This window comes from Bos taurus, chromosome 25 (assembly GCF_002263795.3).
Source record: "Bos taurus isolate L1 Dominette 01449 registration number 42190680 breed Hereford chromosome 25, ARS-UCD2.0, whole genome shotgun sequence".
NCBI lineage: Eukaryota > Metazoa > Chordata > Mammalia > Artiodactyla > Bovidae > Bos > Bos taurus.
Window position 1 is genome coordinate 35,338,484 of NC_037352.1, and position 24,730 is coordinate 35,363,213.

The 24,730-nt window shown below is 50.3% G+C and overlaps 1 protein-coding gene across 2 annotated transcripts in view; it reads right to left on the reverse strand.

Moving 5' to 3' along the window:
* The window catches only part of COL26A1 (collagen type XXVI alpha 1 chain), a 164,303-nt gene that overhangs the window by 118,761 nt on the left and 20,812 nt on the right, over positions 1-24,730 (reverse strand). For both annotated transcript variants that reach the window (XM_005225215.5, NM_001193154.1), the window contains exon 2: positions 2,756-2,878. In XM_005225215.5, the coding sequence (XP_005225272.1) occupies positions 2,756-2,878 (123 nt within the window). The remainder of the gene's footprint in view (positions 1-2,755; positions 2,879-24,730) is intronic.

Genomic DNA, 24,730 nt, shown 5'->3' on the forward strand with positions numbered 1-24,730 from the left:
TAAAACCAGAAAAATGATATGAGTAGGATGGTTGGTAACATTTAAATAATGTCTTGGTTTAGAGTATTATATCATTGCTAATTTCCTGGCTTGGATAATTGTACTATGGTTCTAGAAGATATTAACCTTAGGAAAAACGCTATAGATTCATGTCTGTGTTTCCCCCAACCCCCACCTCTAAATTCTTATGTTAAAACCTAATCCCCAGTGTGATGGTATTTGAAGGTGGGGCCTTCGGGAAGTGATTAGGTCATAAAGGTGGAGCCCTCATGAATGGGATTAGCACCCTTTTAAAGACCCCAGGGAAGATACATTGAGAAAAGGACTGTCTATGAACAAGGAAGAGAGCTCTCTCCAGATAATGAATCTGGCAGCACATTGACTTTGGACTTCTCAGCCTCCAGAACTGTGAGAAATAAATGTTTGTCATTTAAGCCCCCCAGTCTATGGTGGTTTGATACAACAGCCCCAAAATGGACTAAGGCAGGGAAGCTGATGAAAGGAAAAGCTACACAGAAACTCTGCTTACTAGTTTTTGCAACACTTGTGTAAATATAAAATTAAACTTTAAGAAAAGTTTGAAAAAACCCTTGTAAATTGTTAAAATATATATGATAATGCGATTGAAACATGGTCTGGAGTGGCTAAATTAGGCAACCACTTAAATACCCATCAATTGAGGGAATGGGAAATAAATGATGATGCTCTTCTACAGTGGAATACTACACAGCTGTTAAAAATGAGGTGTCTCTATGGGAATATATTGCAATATTTTCCTGGGGGAAAACCAAGTTATAGAACAAAATAACATTACTTAATATTTGTTTAAGAAAATATGTTTACAATCAGGGACAAAGAGCATAGATTGGTAGCAGCCAAGGGGGGCCTTGGAAGTTTGGGATCAGCAGATGCAAACTGGTATATACAGAAAGGATAAACAACAAGGTTCTACTGTTTAGCATAGAGAACTATATTCGATATCCTGTGATAAACCAAAATGGAAAATAATATGAAAAAGAATATATATATATATATACATATATGTATAGGTATAACTGAGTCACTTTGCTGCACAGAAGTAATGAACACATTGCAATTCAACTATACTTCAATAAAACATAAATTAAAAAAGAAAAAATATATTTACATATATACATATATGTGGAGAAAAAATCTGGAATGACATTTTAACAATGGGATTATGGAAGTGACACTGGAAGAGAAGAGAATGTTCATTTTTTACTTTACTCAGTTACGATCAAATGTTTGAACTTCTTTTTAGCAGTAAGGATATATCACTATCTTCATAATAAAAACAAACAATAATAATTCTGGCCTAGGAGCATACTCCTGTGGGTCCCACCAATTCATGCTGCAGGCTGATTCTGGGGTCAGCTCCATGCTGAGCCCTATAGTGGGCAGCGCTGTGTGGGCACAGGCCCCAACTCAGGGGCTCACTCTTCATCTTTGGGGATGAAAACATACCCAACTCATGATGACTCTGTGATGGTTAATTTTACGTGTCAACGTGGTCGAGCCACAGTACCTAGCTCCATGGTCAAATATGAATGGATGTTGCCATCAAAGTATTTTTTAGATGAGATTAACATTGAGGGAGTAAACTTTGAGTAAAGCAGATTACCCCTCCATAATATGGTGGGCCTCATTCAATCAGGTGAAGGCCTTCAGAAAAGGACTGCCCTCCCCTGAAGAGGAGGAAATTCTGCCAGCGGATTGCCTTCTGACCCCAGCTGCAACGGCAATTCTTCCCTGTGTCTCTGGAGCCTACCCTGTAGGTTTTGGAGGTGCCAACCCCCACCACCACATGAGCCAATGCCTTAAAAATCTGTCCATCTCCCATATATATCTACTACCACACACTATTGGTTCCGCTTCTCTGAAGAACCTTGCCTAAAACAGATCCCCCACGCAAATGTCCTCTTAGTGGAGGGCACAAAGTGTTCTCTTAACACACAAGGGAGAGGGATTTGGAGTTTGAGGAGGGTGGTCCCAGGAAGAAGATGAGGAAGGGTCTTTGAAACAGAAAGCTAGAGCTGGAGACCAGTAGGGGTGAAACGGTAAGGAGTCCAGTTCCGGGAGCTGGAGCAAGACCTGAAGGGGCAGAGGACAAGGAGGCAGGCAAGGCTGGGTCTCAGAGTCCTTGGACGTCTAGTCACCCATTTAGACCTCTCCCTGTGAATGTTGAGGAGCTCCTGAGAGCTGGGAGTGGAGGACACTGGAGACGGAAGTAAGGCTGTGGAGCGGGGTGGGGCTTGAGATGGGCGGGGCCATGAAATGGGCAGGGCCGTGGTGGGGTGGGGCTGGGCAGAGGCGGGGCTTGGGTAGGTGTGGCTTGAAAGGGGTTGGGGGGCTGTGGTGTGGTGGGACTTGAGGGGTGGGGCTGTGAGGTGGACGGGGCTGGTGGTGGGTGGTGGGGGCTGTGAGGGTGGGGCTTGAAGTGGGCAGCTCTTGAGAAGAGGGGCTTGTGGGGGGATGTGTGTGTGAATGGCCTCGCCTGGCCCTTTTGCTCATCAAATATCCGCTGGATTATGAGGATCTTTCAGCTGGGGAGCAAGTCCCTTTCATCTTTGCACACACATTGTCCCCATACCCCATACACAAAAGCTGCTCCATAAATGCGTGCCGGCCTCTGTTTCCAGGCCTCAGCCCTCCTACCCCAGCAGCTCTGCTAGAGCTGGGTTCACCCAGAGGAAGTAAAAGGAAAGGCAGAGCTGGCCAGCCCTGCGGCCGTTACCTCACGAGGTTGGCGCAGGGCCCAGGCCACCGGCAGCTCTGGTACACGCGCTGGACCACCGTCTCCGAGCCGTTCTGCACCTGGCAGGACACCGTCCGTGTCACCGTGTGATGGCACCAGTGCCTGTGGGGAGAGCAACAGTCGCATCAGTCCCGCCCGTTCCTGAGGCATCTGACTGCGGATCAAAAGGCTGTCCAAGGCCAGACGGGGCCCCTCCACATGCCTGCAGGGCCACTGCTGCTGGGCAAGGGGCCCGCTGAGACCCTCTGCCTCGGTCAAAAGGAGAGAGTAGCCACACCCCGTAGCCATCAAGCCCCCCGCATCATTCCAGTCTTCCAACAACTCCATGTGAAATCAGGATGGGGCTGTACCCCTGCCAGGAAATCCCCCTCTTGAAGGAAAACTGTCGGGGAGATGATTAGAACACACTGGAACGCGGGGTCATAGGGACAATCACAGGATGGGCATGGGGCTGTGAAACTGTGGGAACCCAGCAGGGCCCCCCACCCAGGTCCTAAGAAAGGGGAAAGATCAGAGTCAGCCAACCCTAAGTGTAGGGGCAAAGAGTGGAGGCAGTCCACAGAAGAGACAGCAGAGTGAGCAAAGGCAAGGAGCTGAGACAGACCGTCGTGGGTTCAAAGATCTGCCTGCGGCCAGAAGACTGGAGGAAGGGGAGGAGCCAGGAGACACCAAGAGGCCTGGAACCTGCCAGGCTAGAAGTGGGTCTCATCCTGACTTTGGTGGGAACCACTGAAAGACTCTGAGCTGTGGGCAATGATTCAGATGATTCTGATTTCAGAAAAGCCCCTCTGGTGCAGTGTGTAAGAGCTGAGGAGGCCTGAGCTGGGACCCAGGGAGGTGGGGGTGCAGAACATGTGCAAACAATATGGTGATTAGATCAAGATGGCAGACACCTCCCCCCTCCCATCTCCAGATCCTAGAAATTGAAAATCTAAAAGTAAGTCCCCCATGAAATCATCAAGATGGTGGCAGAGGAGGTCCCTTACTCAATACCCCCCAATAACAATAATCTGGCAGTCGTCCTCAGACAAAAATGCCTTTGTGGGAGCTTTGGGATTTTTGCAAACTATTTATTTGATAAGGACTGATATCAAAATATATAAGGAACTCATAAAACTCAATAGCAAAAATTAATAATAATCCAATAAAAATGGCCAAAGAATCTGAATAGACATTTTCCTAAAGAATACACATAGAATACATACAGATGGCCAACAGACACATGAAAAGGTACTCAGCATCAGTGTGTGAAAGTCACTCAGTCATGTCCGACTCTTTGTGAAACGACCCCATGGACTATACAGTCCAGGGAATTCTCCAGGAAAGAATACTGGAGTCGGTAGCAGTTCCCTTCTCCAGGGGATCATCCCAACCCAGGTCTCCTGCATTGCAGGCAGATTCTTTACTGGGTGAGCCACCAGGGAAGTCAAAGAATACTGGAGTGGGTGGCCTATCCCTTTGCCAGGGTATCTTCCCAACCCAGGAATCGAACCAGGGTCTCCTGTATTGCAGCAGATTCTTTACGGGCTGAGCCACCAGGAAAGCCTCGTCAGGGAAATGCAAATCAAAATAAGATATCACCTCACACCTGTTAGGATGGCTGTTATCAAAAAGACATGAGACAACAAGGGTTTTTGAAGGTGGAGAAAAAAGGGAAGCACGGTACAGTATTGGTAGGAAGGTAAATTGGTGCACCCATTATGGCAGGTTCTGTAAAAAAATTAAAAATAGAATTATTATATGACCCAGGAATCTCACTTCTGGTTCATCTATCCAAAGGAAACAAAATCAGTATCCCAAAGAAATATCTGCGCCTCCACATTCGTTGCAGTATTATTCACAATAGCCAAGATGGAAGCAACCAAATGTCCATCGACAGATAAATGGATAAAGAAAATGCAGCGTATATACACACTGGAATGCAATTATTCAACCACAAGAAGGAAAGGAAACCTTACCATCTGTGACAACATGGATGACTCTAGAGGACATTATGCTAAGGGTATAAAGTCAGACAGAGAAAGACAAATCTGTATGATCTCATTTATAAGAAGAATCTGAAAATGCCAAACTCATAGAACCAGAGAGAACAGTGGTTGTCAGGGGAGAGGAGGATGGGAGAGATGGGGAGATGTTGGTCAAAGGATACAAAATTCCAGTTATAAGATGAATAAGTTCTGGGGATCTAGTGCACAGTTTAGATCTGTATAGGGTGATTATGGTTCATAATACCATACTGTACACTTGAAATTTGCTAAGAGAATAGATCTTCAGTGTTCTTACTTGTGTTCTTATACACAAAAAGAAGGTAGCTATGTGAAATGAGAGATGTGTTAATAATCCGTGGTAATCATTTCACAATGTATATGCAATTAAATCATCACATTGTAAACCAAAAAAAAAAAAATCAAGTTGTACAATCTAAATAAACACTTTTTAAATTTGTCAATCAGAATTCAATAAAGCAGATAATACAAATAAAAAAGTCCCTAGGAGCATTGGAAAACAAAAAGCAGTGGGACCGGTACTTTGAGGAATTTGAGGAGCTAAAAGCACCGGCACTTAACTGAAGGAGGAAGCACAGACCAAAACACACAGGGAAGACTGGGTTCAAGGCGGGCGCACTGTAGGAGCAGCAAATGTGGCCAATGGGATAGGGGAGGGGTGCAGAGGCGACTGTCAGAGGACTACAGGAGAAGGAGCCAGACAGGCAGGACCAGGATTCCTATCCTTGCTGGTGTCAAGAGTCAGGCATTGGTGTCACACAGATGAAGTAAGTTAGAAAGAGAAAAACAAATATGTATATTAACACATATATGTGGAATCTTGAAAAATGGTATATAGATGATCTTATTTGCAAAGCAGAAAAAGAGACACAGACATGGAGAACAAATATATGGATACCTACCAGGGGGGAAAGCGGGGGGCGGGGGTGGGGGAGGCATTGGGAGATTGGAATTGACACAAATACACTATTGCTGCTGTGTATGAAATAGATAACTAATGAAAACATACTGTACAGCACAGGAACTCTAATGCACTGTGGTGACCTGAATGGGAAGGAAGTCCAGAGAGGAGGAGATAGACGTATAAATATGGCTGATTCATTTTGCTGTACAGTAGGAACTAATACAACATTTGTAAAGCAATACTTCAATAAAAAATTAATTAACAAAAAAAAGAATCAGGCATTGAACTGTCCTGTTCCGTGGCAGGTGTGATCAGAATGGATGCCTCAAAGGCAGATGACCTCCAGGAAAAACTGGGACTCTCTCAAGGTCAGACAGCTGAATTCTTGAACATTCTTTATCCTCTACCTATTCCACCAATCCACCAAGAGGCAAAGCAGCAATGAACAGAGAAACAGAAACAGCTAATGGAAAACCCCAAATGCCAAGAATTTCAAACTATTTAAGGAAAAAAGGCCAATACCCTGAAAGGCACTGACTCAACAGAGAATAAATCACAATTCAAGAAAAAAAACAATGAATAGAGCAATTGGAGATGCTTCCTTATGGAGATGGTTGTCTCCAGTGTAATTAATGTCCTCAAGGAGACATAATTTTTCACACATAAGAAATACTATGAAATGAAAAAGTTAGATGCCTTGGAAATGAAATATGACTGGGAAAAGAAAAAAGGCTCAACAGATGGGCTGAAAACTCAGAGCAGACAAATTAAGGAATGAGCTGATGAGTGGATGTGAGCCATGACCTCTCCAAGGATGCACTGCAGAGGGACACAGAGATGGAAAATGTGTGAGCAAAGGTGAGGTACCCAGAGGACAGACCAAGTTCCAACACACATCTATTAGGGGAGACCAGAGACAGCACAGGAATGTATAGACTTGAAGCAATAATAAAGAATATTTCCCAGAGCTGAAGAAAGACGTGAATTCTTTTGCGTGTGTGAATAATTTTTTCATTTTTAAATATTTTTATTGAAGTACAGTTGATTTACAATGTTTCAGGTATACAGCAAAGTGATTCAGTGTTTTAAATATATATATATACATACATGTATATTCTTTTTCAGATTCTTTTCCATTATAGATCATTACAAGATATTGAATATAGTTTCCCTGTGCTATACAGTAGGTCTTTATTTTTAGTTCATTTATGTATAGTAGTGTGTATCTGTTAATTCCAGATTCCTAATTTATCCCCCTCCCAACTTTCCCCTTTGATAACCACAAGTTTGTTTTCTATCTCTATGAGTCTATTACTATTTTGTTAAGAAGTTCATTTGTATATTTTTAGATTCTACATATGAGTGATATCCTATGATATCACTACATATTTTCCCATCTGTAAAAATAGGAAGGACAGTTTTTACACTTTTATGAACATTGTGGGGTTCGAGTGGCCGGCTAATCAGTCATGACACCTTGGGGCAGGGAGTGCCATGTCGTTCACACACCAGTAGCCTGGACCTGCTCATTTAAAAATTGTAAGACATGAGTTCTTAATTCGAAAGGGCCCACTGAGTGCTAAGCAAGATGAACAAAGAAATGAATGAAAATAGAGTACATGCAAAAGTGAATCAACAAAATCAAACACAGGCTTTTAAAAAATCAAACAGACAAAATTTAGATAATCATTATTGAGAAACAACAAAATACATAAGTAGTCATTGAGAACAAGAAAAAAATTCCATATAGAGATTAGACACTGTAAATAAATATTGTGTCTGATTGTGACATCAAAATTTTTCAAAATCTCGACAACTGAACAATTTTCTAGGAAAATATATTGGCACCGTCAAAAATACCACGAAAGAACATGAAAAAGGAGTCAAAAGTCGATCCCTTTCCCCAAAGGCACCAAGCAACCTGGTTCTGTCACCAGTCTACTGCATGACTGGAAGCAAGCCTCAGTGAAATAGAAAAGCCTACCTCTCAAGGTTATTGTGAGGATTAAATGAGCAGGTCCAGGCTACTGGTGTGTGAACGACATGGCACTCCCTGCCCCAAGGTGTCATGACTGATTAGCTGGCCACTCGAACCCCACAATGTTCATAAAGTGTAAAAACTGTCCTTCCTATTTTTACAGATGGGAAAATATGTAGTGGGAGATGAATTCCCACTGCCCATGACTCAAACCGGAGGCCGAGTTGGGAAGGGAATCCAGCTCTCCTGCCCAGGGTTGTACCTACACAATACAAACCACTGTCTCTGTCAGTTACTCAGGGAAACCCGGCCTGGACCCTTCCTCCATCTCTACCTGGGAGCATCAGCAAGAATCTTGAGGGTTGAACTGCTGCCCAAGCCAAGGACCATGCTCCACCCTGAGAGTTGCCCCTGGCAATCTGGAACAAAGTCCAGCCACTCCTGGGTCAGCGCTTTCTATAGGGAAATGAGCTATGAATTGGAAAACATTTTCAAATGCCTCGATTCATCATCTCCAGACATTTGATCTTTTAATGGGCTGTAAATGGCTTCCCAAAATCAAAACCTGGCCAAAAACAACCAAGAAGGCAGGCAGAGACAAGGAAGGAGGGCTCCGGGTCTTTTCAGATGGAATTCTAAACCCTGTTCATCTCCAGGCTCCCGAGGTTCTGGGGAATCTTGGGAGGACACATGCTGCCCTCACATGGGGTCCCCCTTAGGATCCCCAGGTCCTGAGTATCACACCTATTTGGTGGGTGGCATCGCACCACCGCCCACCCTCACCCCTACCCCTGACCATGATGAGTGCACGATGGTGGGTGAACAAGGCTGTATGGACTACAGAATGACTCCACCCAGAGACCAGCTTGACAGCGGAAGTACAAATCCTGACTGCACCGGAAGGACTGGCCCAGGGGCACAGAATTCGGGAGTGGCAGGGCTGGTCTTCAAACTGCCTAGGAAGTGAGTGTGGCCTCAGCAGTCTCCATCAGGATCAGGGGAGGGGGGATGACTGGCATTATTTGGGGACATCATCTCAGCAATATCCATTCATCATTGCCATCCACCCTCCAGTTGAGCTTTCGTGGAGGGTCCAGGAAGGGAAACTGACTCCCAGCTTTGGGCACAAATCTGCTCTCCTCCAGACTTGTTTCCTTAGGAGGAGAGGCCTGGGGCTACAGTCTATAGGGTCGCACAGAGTAGGACACGACTGAAGCGAATTAGCGCACACACACACACACACACACACCCCACCTCTGATGTGTGTTAGTCTCTCAGTCGTGTCCGACTCTCTGTGACCCCATGGACTGTACCCCACCAGGCTCCTCTGTCCATGGGTATTCTCCAAGCAAGAATACTGGAGTGGGTTGCCATGCCCTCCTCCAGGGGATCTTCCCAACCCAGGGATCAAACCCAGGTCTCCCACATTGCAGGAGGATTCTTTACCATCTGTGCCACCGGGGAAGCCCAATCTACCCCTGATGAAGAAGAGCAATTGACTTGGCCCTGCTCCACCTGACCCCCAGAAGGGCTGCTCCCAAGCAGTTTTCGCCACGTTAAGTGTCTGGCTCTCTGATTTGGTGAATCGTTAAATCCTCCGTTGAGTCCTTTGGGAAAAACCAGCGCTAAATGGCTTTAGGAAATCATGTCATGATGAAACAGAGAGGTCTTTAGAACACCCCCAGCCCATGCCCTCCTCTTAACAGGACTAACCAATCCATCTCTGATGCTGTTTTACCCGGGAGATGCCACTGCAGCAGTCCTCCCTGCCTTAGCCCTGGGACCCCCTCCCCAAGTGACCTCTGAGCCCCAGTCCTGTCTGAGCTTTGCTTTGGGACCTGATCTCGCCTCCCCCACCGACCCCTGGGCCTGACCCAAGCCTGGGGGCATTGACAGTGCCCTCCTTCCCACAAGGACCACACGGTCTGCGCCCATGTCCCTGCCCCACGCTCTGCTCCACCCCCACGTGGCATCACCTTAATGCTTCCTCTTGAACCCCCAACATATGTGCCCCACTTGCGTGGACACACCTCGTCACAGCCCATGGAACACCTCAAGATACACCACTGCAATCCGTCCACGACTGAAACCATTGCTCTCCCACCCCTTCTCGCTCCATCTTGGTGACCAGCTGCACTAAGCTTCAGGTCCCCTGACCCAGAATCCCCAGGGGAAGCTGCCCCACCCTCCCTCCACCTTCTCCCTCCCTCCACCTTCTCCCTCCCTCATGCTCCATGGCTGACCAGCCCTACATCAGGGGAGTCCTGCCAGCACCCCGGCCCAGGGCCGAGGGTCCTGATTCCCGCAGTCCAGCCCCTGCTGGTCTGCCAGTCTCCCTGCAGTCTCTTCAAGGTGCCACCAGAGGGCGCTCCCTAAATCACAAATCTGGCCCAGTCACCTCCTCCCTGGAAACCCTTTCTTAGCTCCCCACCCCCTCGGTTCCCACCCACCTCCCTGGTGTTACCTTCAAACACGCTCCATCTTGCCATTTACCCTGTCACTCCGTCCTCCCTGGCATGCCATCCCACCTTCTTTCATTCAGCCAACTCTTACCCTACCAGCCTGCATTCAGGCTCCATCCCCTCGGGGAAGCCCTCTCTGATCCTCTGCCCCACAGGGCCCCCTGCACGCCTCTATCTTAGCCTTCATTGTACCTGAGGACCACAGGCTCCCAAGGACAGTGGGCTCAGGGCAGGCCCTGTAAAGGTGTCCTCATCTATGTGACTCCAAGCTCCACATCCCAGAGGGACCCTTTCCCATCCACATTCACTCACTCTTACCAAAAACTGCTTCTGCTCCCGTGGATGCAGCCACCCACCTCGAGGCCGGGGGTGTCCTGTTTCAGACCCTTCTCCACCTGGCCCTCACTGTTCTAACTACCTGATCACTCCCTGCCTGATCAATTCCAGGGGGGACCAGTTCTGGGGGGTGGGGTTGCCTGCCAGCTGGGCTCAAGAAACTCTGTGAGAACTGAAGTTTGTAACCTGAAGGCCATGGCCAGATGGATGGGTGAGCTGGATGATGCTGAGGCCACACTTGTGACACAGAGCCCACAGGGCCTGGGGCTGGTCCCCAGAGAGTTGCAGGCAGAGGAGCCAGCTCCCAGCCCCTGCCAGGGGCAGAAAGAACAACTCTGGCCCAAACAGAGTCAGCCCAAGAGTCCTGAGCACACAGAGGACCTTCTCCTGCAGACAGAGTCGGGCCCAGCCCCTCAAGACTGGTTTCATGGCTGACAAAGCAGTTTCACACACTGTCATAGGCTGAGCTGTATCCCCACAAATTCGTATTCTGAAACCCTAACCCTAGTTATCTCAAAATCTGACTGTATTAGAGATAGGATCTTTTAAAGAGATAATTACATTAAAGTGAGGTCCTTACAGTGGGTTCTAATCCATATGACTGGTGCCTCTATAAAAAGAAGAAATATGTGATATGAACAGAGGGGGGCTTCTCTGGTGACTTAGATCGTAAAGAATCTGCCTGCAATGCAGGAGACCCAGGTTTGATCCCTGGGTCAGGAAGACCCCCTGGAGAAGGGAACGGCAACCCACTCCAGTGTTCTTGCCTGGAGAACCCCATGGACAGAGGGGCCTGGCAGGCTACAGTCCACAGGTTCTCAAAGAGTCGGACACAACTGTTGACTTTCATGAACAGAGGGAAGATGACTGAAGACACAGGGAGAAGGTGGCCATCTGCGAGGCCTCAGGAGAAAGCACTTTCGCCAGCACCTTGATCTTGGACTTCCAGCTTCCAGAACCATAAGGAAAGTAATTTCTGTTGTTCTAGCTGCCCCTGTGAGGTACTTGGTTATGGCCATCCCGGTCAACTCACTCACATACATGACCTTGTTCAACTTCTCAACAAGTCTCAGGTAGGAATTCTACCAAGAAGGAACCCAGACTGCAGGGAAGATTCAAGGTCACATAGTGATAAGTGAGCAGTGTAAGTTCTTTTTTTTTTTTTTTAATTGAAATATAATTAACCGACAATACTACGTGTTTCTGGTGTACAACAGAGTGGTTCAATATTTCTACACCTCACAAAATGATCACCATGATAAGTCTCGTGACCATCTGTCACTATACAAAGTTTTCACAATACCATGGACTATATTCCCCGGACTGCACATTCTATCCCCGAGATTCATTTATTTTGTAACTGTAAGTTTATCCCTTTTATCTTGGGTCTTGAAGGGCAGCCTTCTAATTCCAAACCTCATGTGGTGTCCACGTGGCCATGAAGGACAGCGGAGAGTTAGCAAACACCGCACACTCCGGCAGGCCCGCAGGGGACCACCTCACACACCAAACAGCAGGCAGAGGGGCCAGCCCCCGCCTCTTGTGTGAAACCATCGGGACAACTGCCGAGGGCGTTTCAGGCCACAACAGGGCTCACGGGGTGGGCTCCAAGCGGGTCCTGTCCCCTGCCCCTCCCCGCTGCGGTTACCTAATCAAGACCTCCTCACATAACCCTGGGCAGTCAGAACTTCTATCATGCCAGTTTTCCAGGTAAGGAAGCCAAGGCATATCCAAGGCCACCCAACAAGTCAACGGACAACCCAGATTCAAGCCCAGCCCTTTGCCACCTGGCTACCCTGCTGGCTTGACCTGAAGCTCACCCTGAGAGCCTGGGTCCCTGCATACAGGGGTCTGTCCACCTGGGGCCGTGCTGCCAGGAGGGGACGGGGCTGCAGACCGTGATGGACGCAGGCAGCAGGGTGGGCGGGGGGCGGGGGTGGGCATAGTGCTGCTGAAGGAAACTGCGGAAGCCCGGGAGTTGGCAGATGCAGAGGCCTAGGGCCTGGGAGGGAGTTGGGATCCAAGCTAGATCTCCCCAGCCCATAGCGAGGAGCCAAATCTAACAAGAGGAAACATGACCAGGCAAACGTGGAGTCCGGCACTGCGGGCCCCAAAACCCAGCGGACGAGCCCCAAGTGGGGTGCGGTGGTTCTCGCCAACAATAAGTTCACTGTGAGTCAGCAGAGTGTGCGGTCTACAGCGAGCAAAGGCGATCTCAGGCCGTCTGAAGAGCAGAATAATGTCAAGAACATCCCTGCTCGCCTCTGCACCGGCCCAAATACGGCGGACCCTGGGCTGCACCACCCAGAGCCCCTCAATGCAGGGTCTTTAGCCCCAGGTGCTAGAAACACTGCCAGGGGTCATTCAGCCTCGGCTGCCCAGAACCACCTCCCCCAAGTCCCAGGTCTTGCCGGGGCCCTGTCCAGTGTCTGGTCCCTGCACGAGATGAAAGGCCCAGCCTTATGGACCGTGGGACAAGTGGGAGGGCCATTGGAGGTACAGGGTCCACATCACAGCTCAACTTCTCCCTCTAACTCCTGCTTCTGCCCCACCCCACCCCCCACCCCAGCTTCCACGGGCACCAATCTTAAGAGCCGCCCCCAATACACATCCTCCTTCTTGGACCCCATCTCAGAATCTGCTTCCTGGGGACTCCACCTGGTGTCTGCTGGAGCCTCAACAGGAGAGGAACAAACTGAGAGGAGGTGCACTAGGAGGAGAGGGCTGCCGGCCACTGTCCTGTGAGCAGGAGATGACAGGCTGGGAGCAAGGTGGGGCTGAGGACCAGTGAGCATTCATGGGAAGGCCACAGGTCAGAAGCCCACGATTTGGGGAGGGAGAGGGGAAGCCCATGCCCCTCGGATTCCCACCTGCCCTCTCCAGTAGGTGAGACCTGTTGGCAACAGATCATTCAGACATATTCAGATATATGGGCTTCCCTGGTGGTTCAGTTGGTAAAGAATCTGCCTGCAATGCAGGAGACCCGGGTTCAATCCCTGGGTCGTGAAGATCTTCTGGCGAAGGGAATGGCAACCAACTCCAGTATTCTTGCCTGGAGAATCCCTTGGACAGAGGAGCCTGGCAGGCTATAGTCCATGGGGTTGCAAAGAGTCAGACTCGACTGAATGACTAACACTTCAGATATATGAGCAGAAATAAGCTGAGGGCCACAGTGGGGTGGGGCAGCTTGGGAGCCCAACTCTCCCCCCAGAGATAAGTACAGGGGGGCCAGATGACCCTTGCTCGTGGGGCCACCATGGGCCCAGAGCAGGGTCAGAATATGGAGACCATCAGAAGATAGACTTCCACAGAGGCTGGGGAGGTGTCTGCTTCCACAAGGGTGGGCCACGGTGCAATGAGCTGCCCATATGTTTGTAGTGGGTGCCCCGTCCTGGAAGGTGATGGGTGAGCAGAGGCAGGACACCCACTTAGTGGATGGAGAGTGAACATACACAGCTGGCCCTCAAAGAGCTTGGAGGAGACGCACCTTACCTGGAAAAGGCGGGGTAAGACACAGATTTTCAAACGAGATGGGAACCCAGTCAGTGGGATTCCAGGAGGACCAGCTGCTGGCAGAGGCCGGAGGCTGAACCCATTCGGGATAAACAGGCACAGTCCTTGAAAGCGTCAGCCAAGGCCCCACAGAAGCCCCCTGAAATGGCCTTTACCACCTAGGTCGAAACTGGACCCATCCTTGGGCCACCATGCAGCGTCTCGCAACAAAGTTAATCGTCCAAGAAACCAGCTGACATTTCTCTCCATCTCTCATCTCTCATCCACCAAGACTACTGTCCGGAGTTAGGGCTTTGTTTATGTAAGGATCACTGAGTGTGTGTTACGCTAAGGCCTGATGGGTTTTCAGGGCACAAAAACCAATAGGAGTGTTTGGATAAGCAGATCAATTTGCCTGCATCTCCTCCCAATCGTTTTTACTGGAACTCTCCCTTTCGAGGCAACACTGGGGAGGAATTTAAGTACATGTGAGGTCACTGACTTTCAGAGGGAAAGGATGCTGATCGGAAAGCCCCGTGGCAACTGACCAAATGTTTCTGCAAGAAAGGAGTGTGCTGGCACAGACTCCAGGGTGCCGAGTGGAGACTTCGAGGGGTAATTCGGATTCGTGGGTGGGTGGGGGGTGTGCTGGAGAGCCGGCAGACCCCAGGGATCTCGGCTGTGCTGCAGGCAGCCTCTGGGCTTCCTCCCACTCCATTATTGTCTGCACTCATCCTCTAGCACCTTCCACAGCGGGGAATTCTTGAGGCCTCCCCCACCAGAAAGGAGGCTGGAGAGAGCCCTGCACGGAACATCAGCTACTTAGGAGTTGAATTTCTCATTCAGAGGAGGGCAGCTAAGGGAGTATATGATTTGGCCGAGCCGACCGTGTGGTTTTTGAGCATTTATATCGATCTGCATCTACTCCCCTTAATGGGAGCACCAGAGTCAGCAAGTTGTGAGAAGATGGGGCCAAATGCGTTGTGTGGGATCAGCACTCCTGCACACATTTAGGGGGACCACATGCTGAGACGCTCTCTGGCCACAAGGGCCGCCCCACCCACGACCAGCACTGGAACTGACCAGCACTTTTCCTGAGTGCCCACAGTGCGTCAACAAGGTGCTGTGCATTCGTTCTGGACCTCCCAACGGTCCTCGGTGTCCACAGGGGACCAGGCTGCATTTGGTCAGTGAGTGATCTCTGTGGAAAGTGGAGCCTTCTTGCATCCAAGATCAGGACGGATCCAACAGTGTTTTTCTCAGAAGACATGGTCCTTTGTAGTCCTTCCAAAGGGCATCATCTCTCAAAACCACCTCCTGACTCAGATTCTGTGGGGACGGGCCCAGGAACAGGCAGGTGTAATGGGTTCGCAGGTGACGCTGAGTAGGAAGGAATGGCACTAATGAGAAAGCCTTCTTTCTCCCCCAGGTCTCTTTCCTAGGTTGGAGAGACTCGTATTGGCCCAGCTTCTTCACCCATGCCAGGCCCCAGTAGGTCTAGTTGCTTTGGGTCAGATGCTCACTCCTAGGTGGCTGTAGGGGAGGGGGAGTCACATGGTACAAAACAAGGGGGCCCAGGACCCCTGCAGCAGGTACTCTGGGGAACTGTGGCCTTTAGAACAGACTGCGAGACAGGCCGGCCCAAGCTGACCTCTTATAGATGACACGTGCGTCCCCAATAATCATCTCCTCCTCCTCCTCCTCCTACCTTAGGCATAGACCTCTGGGTTTCTTCAGACTCTGGGCATCAGTAAGACAAGTAGGCAAAATCATAGTCTCACTGGTTGAGGCACAGGTAAGTTCACCCAGTTCTGGTCAATGACAAGCAGAAGTTGGCTAAAGGGCTTCTGGAAAGCATTATCCCCCATGGGAGAAAGCAGGGTGTGCAAGAAAGAAAGACAGAGTTGTATGAGAATGTGATGTCTGGAGCTGTGACAGCCATATTAGAGCCATGAGGAAAGACAGCCCAGGAAAGGTAGAGTGAAGGACAGGGCCCTTGAGCATGTGATGCTCTTGAATCAGCTAACCTTGGAGCCACCCACTTCCAACATGCAAAATATTAAATCACCTTGTTGTGAAAGCCGATACCAGTAGGTTTTTACAACCATCTAAAAGCAACCTAATGGAAACGTGCTATCACACAAAACTGTTGAGACACAAGACTGTGAGACCAGGAGGCCCCGTTTGTGTTCAACCTGCACCACTTATCACCTGCATGACCTTGGGCAAGTCTCAACTTCAGAGCCTCAGTTTCTCATCTGCAAATGGGAGCCCACCTTCCAAGGACTGCCAGAAGTCTCAAGAGAAATAACATCTGTATGAATGTAACCTGCAGACTGCAAACCTCTAGGGAGATAATAGGCGTTACTTTCAAACTATAAAGATTTACTTCATAATGTAAATCACGGTCCTGAACTAGCTTGATCTCTTCTGGGATGAAAGAGGACTTTGCTCTTTACCCAGTGGTATCCGCATTTGTAAAATATTTATGTACTTATTTTTTGGCTGTGCTGAGTTTTCGTTATGGCACATGGACTTAGTTGCCCTTCGGCATGCGGGATCTTATTTCCCCGACCAAGGATCGAACCCGCGTCCCCTGCTTTGGAAGACGAATCCTTTTTGTTTTTTTAACTTCCTATTTTGTATTGAGGTAGAGCCGATTAACAAACAATATCGCGATAGGTTCAGGTGAACAGTGAAGGGACCCAGCCATACATATACACGTATCCACTCTCCCCCAAACTCCTCTCCCGTCGGAAGGTGAATTCTTAGGGAAGTCCCTGGAATCTGCATCTTTTTTCCTCCACTAGATGATGAACAGTCTCAGAGGCTGTGTCTGTGAGGGTTACATTGCTGTGGCTTGACCAACCTTGGTTTGGGGTCTTAGGATCCCTGGGATGTAAATGCTTCACTTCCATAAACATCAGCGTAGCACGTGCCCCAAGGTTCTCACAGCTGAGTGCCAACCATGGCGCTGACTCTGCCTGGTGGGCCCAAGCAGGCCTCACTCACCGATCCCACCAGTGTCCATGGAGCCCCTGGCTCATGCAAGGTCCCCCAATGAGCTGTGTGTGGCCCTGTGCACTCCAGGATGCAGAAAACGCCCAGGTCCTGGGGAATCAGGAGAGTCAGACTACAGGCCTGGTTCTGCTCCATCTTGCTGAACAGGCTTCATGGCATCCGAGCCTCTGTGACCTCCTTTATAAAATGGGAATAATAACATGCTACCCGGCATCCACAAAAAATAAACGAATGTGAGAGCCGCTTGTCACTTGCTAAGGAGCATCCGTGACAGTGACTGCCATGGTTATTATCGCCGTCAGTGGCCATACAGCAGACTGCTGGGGAGATGTGGGGGCTGCAAACTCACTGGAGCATTCCCTGACGGCCCAGCCCCTTGGAACTCAAGAGTGCCCATCTCTGAGAATCCCTGCTGCAACGTTCAGGCGGAGGAATGGCACCCCACGAGGAAGGGGACACATGGAAAGCCCACCTCTCCTCAGCCCCACCACTGTAGATGTGCTGGAAGGTTCTCACACTTGGTGACGCAGTCGGGATGTGGTTTAGGTGTGTTTTCTGGACAGCGTCTTGCTATGGACTTAGATGGAGGATCATGAAAGCTTTGTACCCCCAAGAAGTTTTGCAAAGATCATCCTGTCCCTACCCTGACTCTTTACAGGTGAGAAGAGAAGGGAAGGACCCAAGGTGGATGGCAAGCTGGTGGCAGAGTCCAGACAAAAGCCAGGACTCCTGTTTTTAATTTTCTCCCATCCTCCTACAATCAGCCAGGCGAGTGGTTCCCAGTGTTCACTTGAGGAAAAAAAAGCTGATAAGAATCTGAAGAATGTGACGGCTGAAAGGGACTGACTGTGGAATCTGGCATTTGATACCCGCCCGAGGATCACACACAATCACGACCAAGCGACTCTTCCGTGAACCAAACACCTTCTGGACCTGCGTCCATTTCCAAAGGAACAGGGTCCCAGCTCTCAACACCGGGCCCAGCTGGGTGGCCCATGACACCCCAGAATCCTGCAGCTGTGGGAGCCTCTAAGGGCTTCCTCAATTCCCCTGCAAAGGGCAGAATTCGGGAGAATGAATGGCGCCTTCCGAATTAAATCCTGCTGTTTGGTGAACTCTGCCTTTTCTTTGGGATCCCCACTTCTCAAACCTGTCTTTGCTTCCTAACCTCTTAGCAGTCTCTTGCTCTTAGCACCCTTCACTGGCAGCTCATCAACCCCTCCAGCAGGTATCAGGGAAACATGGGTTAAAACCAATGGATCCTGCACTTTTCATCCAAGACAAGCCAGTGGGTTCTAGGGACCTTCCTCACAGGAGCTTCCAGAGCCTTGAACTAGGGTTCCAGCTGCAGGAATTGCTGTGTGACTTTGTTCGGACCCCATCCCTCTCTGGGCCGCCACCTCCTCCTCAGCAGCAGATGGAACAGACAAGACAGCATCAGAGCTGGGGGACTGTTATCAAGACCATCACCCTCCACCTCAGCAGAAGGGCCCAAGAAACACTGCCCCTCGCCTAGAAGTGAGACAGCCGGGAAACCAGACTGGCCCAGTGAGGTCCCACGTCCTCCAGCCAGGCAGGGCCAGGCTTCTGCCGCCCACAGGGCTGGCGGTGTCGGGGAAAGCCTTGCCCTACACCCTCTCCGGGCAGGTAGTTCTGCAAACACCTGCGTCTGCAGAATCGTCCCCCAGCCAGGGGCTCAGGGAGAATTTCCAGCAAAGCACATGTGGGGCACGTCAGGTGAGCCGCTGTCCACCTGCCCCATCTAACAGGCACTCTGAGCTCCTGATGCCGGATCTAAGCCATTTGGTCCATTCACACTTACTAAGCGCTCTCCCGGCACTGGCCCCTGACACGGTCACTGGCTGGCGCAGCAGGAAAGGAGACTTGCAGCCTGGGAGGAGGACAGAGAAGAACCACAGAAATAGGAAGCAGGTGATGAGAACAGGTGAGGACCTGGAACGCCCGGCTCTGCCCGGGAGAGACAGGAAGGTCAACCCCTTCTCCTCACCCCACACCACCACTCTGATCCCCTTGAGCCACGCCCACCTGGGTGGGGGCCCTCCGGCAGGTGGCAGTTCAGTCTTCCCTGGTCCCCCCCCATGATGTTCTACTGGCCTTCCCTTCCCCTCCTCTCCTTCCCCCCCACCGCAGGCTGCCCACCTCCCAATCCACGGAGAATGCTGAGCCCCCAGATGTGCACTCCCTAGGCTTCTCCCCCAGCCTCCTCCGGGCTTACCTGCTCATCCTCCCCCTCCCACTCACCCAGAAGAGGTGGCCTCTCCGCCTCTCAGCTCACTGGGATCAGGAGGCCAAGCCAGCTGTCCCCCCACCTCCCAAGCCCCATATAGTCCAGGCTTTCACGTCCATCCTCCACTGGATCTTTGTCCAGCAACCCACACGCTCCAGGCTCTCACATCAGATCCCGGTCCCCGCACCCAGGCTCGCCCTTCTCTCTCCTCTGCTTCTTCGGGGCCACAGTTCTCAAAAGAGGAGTCCACATGCCCCAGCCTCCCGAGTCTCCACTCCAGACTCTCTGAGCCCCATCAACGCCTCCTCTTCCTCCTTCCTCTCTGAGCTTCATCTAGGCGTTGGGATCCCCCAGGTCCCATGAACCCTTCTGCTCCCTCTATGCCTGCCTTGAGGGAGCTCGTCCATTCCAGGTGTCTACAGGGAAGGCCCCCAGTCATCTTCTCCAGGCTGTCCAGGCACTGCACTGTCCCCAAGCTCAAAAGCGAACTCAGCGTCCTGCACACCAAACTGGCTCCCCTTCCCCATGACTCAGCCCTCGGCCCTTTGCTCAGCAAATGTCCCCAGCATCTCTGCCACCACGCCTGCACCAGGGCTTTATGCCGTCTCCTTAGCACCCACTGGGCCTCCCCTTCTCACTCCTGCTGCCGTTGGTCCTGGCCTCATGGTCCCTCCCAGGACACAATTTGGCTTCCTCCAGCGCCCCCCACCCCCACACCAGGGCGGGAAATGATTCTTAGCATCCAGCATCAGCATCAGTCAGGCCCGAGGAGTGTTCGTGAGGAGGACGGGCATTTGCAAAAGCCTGGAGGTTCTAGAACTGCCAGAGAAACGGCTGCGTGGGGCTGGAGGGGCCATGCGGTTCCAGCCTTGGCCTGAGGACAGGGGAGCCCTTGGGACAGTCTGTAAGCCAGGGCAGGATGTGAACACAGCTAAGTTCCAGAAGGTTTTCTCCAGCAGCCCCTGCATGCACGACCCCAGGGCTGAGACCCCACCCCAAGGTGGCAGCCTCCGGAGAAGCCGGGTGGAAGGCAATCCCTCGGCCCTGCTTTGTTCTCCGCTGTGATTGAAGGCAGATGTCCCCCTTGTCGGGCAGCCCACCTTCCCCTCACCTTTCCCCTCTCATGCTGCTGCTCTGCCCAAGTCCTCCAGGCACCGCGAGGTTGGCCACAAAAAAAGAGACAGGATCACCGGAGAAGAACTGCCTCTGTCCCCTGGCACCCGGCAGAGAGATGCTCTTTCAAGTTCTTGGTTTGTTTCTGCAGAGCCATTCCCCCACTGTCCCACTGATGAAAGGCCTTTCCTCCCAGGAACCTCTTCAGACAGGCGATTCCCACGGAGCCCCCCAGGAGGGCCCTTCTGTCTGCACCTTGTCTGTCCCGGGAGCATGGGCGCAGGGCTGGCCCGGCTAATGAAGTCCTACAGGTGGGCTTCACCATGAGATCACGACAGAAAATTAAAGCCATCACAAGCTGCAGGATGCTATGAAGCAGCCCACCCAGCGGTCGGTCACACGAGACAAAGCTGAAAACTAATGACTTGCAGTCTTCCTGCTAGAAAGGTTTCTTTTCATCAGGTCTGTGGTGGGATGGCTGAGCTTTTGGTTAGAATTCCTCGGAATAAGGGTTTCTCCTCTCCAGAAGAGACCTCACAACAGGACACTGGGGATCAAATGACGGCGAGGCCTGCAGACCCACTGCTTTTCTTTTCTCTAACCCATTTTATTGAGGTATGATGGACATACGAAAAGCTGTACGTATCTAATGGATACAACTTGATGAATTCAGAGACAAGTATATGCTAGGGAAACGATCACTACAATCTCTGCCACAGATACATCCATCACTTCTTCCTGTGCCTCAGTTTCCCTACCTAAAAAATGGAGATAATACCAGCACCTAACCTGTGGGTCGTTCCAGACGGTGCTGGTAGTAAAGAAGCCGCCTGTCAATGCAGGAGACGTAAGAAGATACAGGCTTGTGTCCTGGGTCGGGAAGATCCCCTGGAGGAGGGCATGGCAACCCACTCCAGTATTCTTGCCTGGAGAATCCCCATGGACAGATAAGCCGGGTGGGCTACAGTCCATGGAGTCGCAAAGAGTCGGACACAACTGAAGCGACTTAGCACAGCGCAGCCTGTAGGTCATTGTGGGGAATAAATGAGCTGATACACAGGTAGAAGATCAGCTGGCACAGAATAAGCACGAATGAAGGCTTTGCCATTGTAAGTGGTCGTCGAGGATGTCCCAGGAACTGCAGTGGGCAGGAGAGACCGTGTCTAAGCTCTCAGGCCTCCAGAATCGGGTCCAAATGCAGAGACAGCTCCCTGCCCCAGAGAGTCTTAGAGGAGACCTGCAGAGCACTGCCGAGGAGGACGGCAAGGAAGACACAGACTCTCCTGTCCTCCTCCAGTCTCCTGGGTCCAGCTGTCACTCAGCCGGATGGGTGGATGCACACCCAAGATACGCAGGGCCTCGGGCAGGGGGTGTCACGGCCCCTGCCCGGGATGCGCTCATGGCTCAGTCACAGTCAGCCCTGTAGGAAGGTAGGCAACAACCAGGATCCCCAGCAGGCCCCAGCACTTCCAGCAAAAAGGGGGTGACCCACACACACATTCCCATGTGGGCTTGTATGTAAGCAAACACCCAAGACTGGAGAAGCTCCCATCTTGTGCTGGAACCGGACGCCCCCGGCGAGGCAAACAAGCTTCTTTTCTTCGCCATCTGCTCCGGCTCGGAAGGCTGCCCCTCCCCCTCCCCCTTTCCTTCCGCTGCCCCATCCCCCACGTGGCTTCTGTTACCACGCCAGGCAGCACTGACCTCCGCACAGAAGGCTTTGGTTAGAGGGTCAGGCAGGAGACGAAGGGTGGGGGGCAAAGGGCACAGGCCCAAGAGGAGACCTGTGGAGGGGGGATGCTCTGGGAGGGAACCCTGGAGCCACAGGGGAGGAGAGAAGGGTGAGGAGCTCTGGGGGGTTTGGGGGGCCCCCAGCTGGCCAGGCCCTTCCCCCCACTCCCATCAGTGCCCCCTCTCCACCCCAGAACAGCCCCCTGCAGCTTCCCAGCCCTAGAGAAGCAGTTCCCAGTTCCTGAGACCTCACCAGATATTTATATTGAGGCTGCCACAAAGAATTTTCTGGAAAACTCCTCCTTCTCCGCCCACTCCCACTTCAAAGAAGCCAGACCCCTAAAGCTGGTGGCCTCTGTGGCTCCTTTAAAGTGGCTTCTGGAAAGCGGGTCTGGTGGGAACAAAGCGCAGAAGAGGCCTCTGCTCCAGGACCCCTCTGAATTACAGACCCGCCTTGGAGGAGAGGGAGGTCAGTGCCTCAGTTTCCCGGAAAAGGATGGATCAGGCGCTCGCTCGTGGGTTCACTTTTGTCCCTTACTTTTGTCCCCAGTTATCTGCACCCGTGACTAGGCTGAAGTTTGGGTCTTTGCTCCCACTGGGTGTCTGACCCACATGAGCCCCCAGACCAGGCAAGGCTGACTTTGCCTCAGTCGACCACACAGTTCTGGCACTCACGGACCCACTTAGAGCGTCTGAGTGTGAATTGTCCACAGCCTTCTCTCCGCTCTGGGGACTCTGGAGAAAGGCTCTGGTTCTCATCTTCCCTGAATGGTCCGCTTTCCCTTCCTCACCCGAGGCCCTTCTCTTGCTCACAAAATCCTTTCCAGTTCAAGACAACTGATCAAACTGGCTAAAATATAAAAAATATGTATTATATTATTGAGTGCATGGTTAAGTTGGAGAGAAAGGAAAGGGATTTATATAAAAGGCGAGAAACTAATCACTGCAGATGGTGACTGAAGCCATGAAATTAAAAGACATTTGCTCCTTGGAAGAAAAGCTATGACCAACCTAGACAGTATATTAAAAAGCAGAGACATTACTTTGCCGACAAAGGTCCATCTAGTCAAAGCTATGATTTTTCCAGGAGTCATGTATGGATGTGAGAGATGGACTATAAAGAAAACTGAGCACCAAAGAATTGATGCTTTTGAACCGTGGTGTTGAAAAAAAAAAAAAAAAGAATGAACCGTGGTGTTGGAGAAGACTCTTGAGAGTCCTTGGACTGCAAGAAGATCAGACCAGTCAATCCTAAAGGAAATCAGTCCTGAATAGTCATTGAAGGACTGATGCTGAAGCTGAAACTCCAATACTTTGGCCATCTGATGCAAAGAACTCCTTAGAAAAGACCCTGATGCTGAGAAAGATTGAGGGCAGGAGGAGAAGGGGACGACAGAAGATAAGATGGTTGGATGGTGTCACTGACTCAATGGTCATGAGTTTGAGCAAGCTCTGGGAATTGGTGATGGACAGGGAAGCCCAGTGTGCTGCAGTCCGTGGGGTCGCAAAGAGTCAGACCCCAGACTAAGTGACTGAACTGAACTGAACTGAGAAACTAGTAGAAAGCACAAGCTTGCAAGGATAACAGATCACAGAGGGTCAGAGGTTCCAAGAGCGACTGCTCCCAGAAGGTGAGAGTTGTGGAGCATCTCGTACAGCGTCAGGAGGAAATCTGCCCAAAGCGGGGGAGAGTTTGGAAATGAATTGGTAAAAACTCAGAAAAGCTAAGGGAACAAAAATAACAATGAGAAACATGATTCAAAATTGGGCAAAAGGGACTGCCCTGATGGTCCAGTGGTTAAAACTCCATGCTCCCAAGGCAGAGGGCTGAAATTGGGTCTCTGGTCAGGGAACTAGATCCCACATGCCATAACTCAGAGTTCGCATGCTGCAACTAAGACCCAGCACAGGCAAATACATAAATACATATCTTTAAAAGAAAAAAAAAAAAAGGCAAAAAAATTCGACAAAGGACTTAGACATGTCTCTACAGTTGACAAACAAATGGACAATAAGCACATGAAGAGATGCTAACAATCACTAATCATTGGAGAAATAAAAACTAAAACCACAGTGAGATACTATTTCACACCCATTAGGATAACTATTATCCAAAACAAAAAAAAATTATAAAATAACAAGTGTTGGCAAGGGTGTGGAGGAATTGGAAGCTTTTCACACTGTTGTTGGGAATGTAACACGGTGCAGCCACTATGGAAAACAGTATGATATTTCCTCAGAAAAGTTAAAAATAGAACCACCACATCCAAGTATCTAGCCAAAAGAAATTTGTACACCCATGTCCCTTAACAGCATTATTTACAACAGCCAGAAGGTTTGGAAGAAACCCAAGTGTCCATCAACAGGTAAATGGATACACAAAATATGGTCCATCTACACAATGGAATATTATTCTGTCTTTAAAAAATGAAGATATTTTGACACTTGCTACAACATGGATGAGCTTTGAGGACATTAAAAATGATAATAATAATAAAGGGGTCTCCTGCATTGCATGCAGATTCTCTACCATCTGAGCCACCACGGAAGCCCGAGTGAAATAAGTCAGTCACCAAAGAACCAATTCTGTATGAGTTCACTTACACAAGGAACCCAGAGTAGTCAAAGCCATGGACACAGAAAGCAGAATGGCAGTCGCCAAG